Raw genomic sequence first — 2,211 nt, 5'->3', positions numbered from 1 at the left:
CACTAAATGCCAAAACCCCAACATGGGACACAATGCAGAGAGGGACACAGGCACAGTGTAGGCCTGACAATCCTGTATGTGCAAAGTAGAAGTGACCCCCGCCCCCCAACACCCAGGGATCATGTGGAATCACTCACGGTATAAGGTGAAATGTCCAGTTACTCCTTTAGTGCTATCACCTCGCTTTATGATTTGTATGGTGTAGGATCCTGTGTCTTTCTGGGTGACATTCTGGATCAGCAGGGATGCATTGGAATATACTGTTTCTCGCCCACTGTATGCAGGCCCAAATATAATTGTATCAGTGTCTATTACATATGATGTAATGTAATTGTGGATATCCATTATTTGCCCTTTGTACCAGATGTAGCCAGTAGGATTCTGGGGCAAATTGTGGACAAGTAGAAGAACATCCTTCCCCTCAGAAACTTCGGTTGGCTGAGCTTCAATCATGACGTGGGCCGTGGTAGGTGGGTTCCAGAAGATTAAAAGTGATGCTAGGAGGTGGAGAGAGCGTCAGTCAATATTGAGACCTATGTATTGGAGTGAAAAGATGGGGCCCTGGGACCTGAGAAGATCTCGTCAATCATCAGCCTTGAAAACACACACAAACACACACACACAGCCCTTTTCTGTGTGTGTGTGTGTTTGTGTGTGTGTCTCAAAATGTCCTACTGCATCAAAGTCAGCAGTATGACCCTCATTCCTTCAACACTTCCGACCTTGGCACTTTTCTGTTTGGAATTCTCTTCCCCAGGGGTCTGCATGGCTCCCTCCACACTGCCCTCAGGTTTTACTCACATAAGGGCATCCTTAGACTTCTTTCCTAACACCTCCTTCAGAGACCCTGGGTCTTCCCTTTCTGACCTTTTTCTGCTCTGCTCCCTCCGGAGCGCTTGTCAACATCTGACCTCACATTCTAGATCTCTTTGTCTGTCTATCTTGCTTCCCATGAGAGCATGAGTTCCCTGAGGACAAGGACTTTTGATCTGGGTTGCACCCCAGTGCCTCGGACAGGAGGCAGACTCCTGTACATGTGAGAGTTCCCAGTGTCCTCCATGCCTGGGTTTTCTTTTCTCTTTCCCCAATTGTTGAGGTTTTTGGCTAAGGACAGTGTTTCATGCCCTGCTTATATTTTCATTTGAAGTGTCATCTGATAATCATTATTATTATCATTTTTCAAAATATGGTGGCCAGTGATAATTAACCAGGAAAACAAAACACTTGACATTTTCCTACCTCTTACCAATTCCAGTTCAATGTGATTTTCCTGTTTTGACCCCTGTCCCTCTCTGGTATATTTTCCCCTATCCAGGCTCCAACAGAGCCTTCTTTCCTGTATTTTTTTCTTTTCTTTTTTTTTTTTTTTTTGTGAGACGGAGTCTCATACAGTCACCCAGGCTGGTATGCAGTGGCGCAATCTACGCTGACTGCAACCTCTGCCTCCTGGTTTCATGCAAATCTCCTGCCTCAGCCTCCTGAGTAGCTAGAATTACAGGAGCACACCACCACACTTGGTTAATGTTTTGTATTTTTAGTAGAGACAGGGCTTCAGTGTATTGAGCAGACTGGTCTTGAACTCCTGACCTCATGATCCACCCACCTCAGCCTCCCAAAGTGCTGACTCCTTTTATTTTTTAGAACCCCATCCTCTACAAGAGACCCCATCCAATCATTCTGCTTCCTCCTCCTGTTCTGTCCCAGGAAGTTCTCTCCTCACCTGCGAGCAGGAGCTCCTTCCAGGTGATGTGCAGTGTGCAGGGAAGCACTGAGACGGGCCCCATGGCCTGTGCTGTCTGCGTGTTCTCCTCTGTGGAGATGAGCCGGAGATCCAGAAACTTTCTGAGCACGACTGTCAGTTGTGCTGTCCTTCCTCCTTCTGTGTTGAGCCTCTTCGCGGGGCAGGAGCACTTCTCAGGCTCATGGGCGGGGTCTGTGTCCAGGTCACCTCTCTGTCCCCTCCCCTCTCAGTCCTGCCTCCTTGTCCCTCCTACTCTTTTACCTTTTGTGTGTGTGCCAGGTCCCTGGGAATTGTGGAGGCCTCTGCCTTTTTCAGCAGTGATTCTGTCAACAAACCTTGGCACACACTATGTCCAGAAACACATACACAAAAGAGATGCACATGGGCACACACAGTCACACACATACCCTGTAGGTTGGGCAAGCACAGTCCTGGGCCTCAGCCGCCTGCTGTCCCCATAGTGCTGGGTC

General features: G+C 48.3%; 1 protein-coding gene across 1 annotated transcript; it reads right to left on the bottom strand.

Annotated features, from left to right (window-relative positions):
- Positions 1–114: 114 nt before the first annotated feature.
- Positions 115–1,910, bottom strand: LOC108525273 (pregnancy-specific beta-1-glycoprotein 11-like). Its single transcript, XM_017866302.1, has 2 exons — positions 1,721–1,910; positions 115–497 (listed from the first exon to the last, which is right to left on the bottom strand). The coding sequence occupies exons 1-2, from the start codon at positions 1,782–1,784 to the stop codon at positions 130–132; spliced, it is 432 nt and encodes a 143-aa protein (XP_017721791.1). The 5' UTR covers positions 1,785–1,910; the 3' UTR covers positions 115–129.
- Between the last annotated feature and the right edge of the window lie 301 nt (positions 1,911–2,211).

This window comes from Rhinopithecus bieti, unplaced genomic scaffold (assembly GCF_001698545.2).
Source record: "Rhinopithecus bieti isolate Rb0 unplaced genomic scaffold, ASM169854v2 scaffold_30909, whole genome shotgun sequence".
Classification (NCBI taxonomy): domain Eukaryota; kingdom Metazoa; phylum Chordata; class Mammalia; order Primates; family Cercopithecidae; genus Rhinopithecus; species Rhinopithecus bieti.
The sequence above is the reverse complement of the archived record's forward strand: the minus strand, read 5'-3'. Positions and strand labels throughout refer to the sequence as shown.

Coding starts and splice junctions, on each gene's coding strand:
- LOC108525273 (XM_017866302.1), bottom strand. CDS start 1,784: ATGGGGCCCGTCTCAGTGCTTCCCTGCACACTGCACATCACCTGGAAG. Junction 498..1,720: donor GAAGGAGCTCCTGCTCGCAG/GTGAGGAGAGAA, acceptor TCCACCTCCTAG/CATCACTTTTAATCTTCTGG.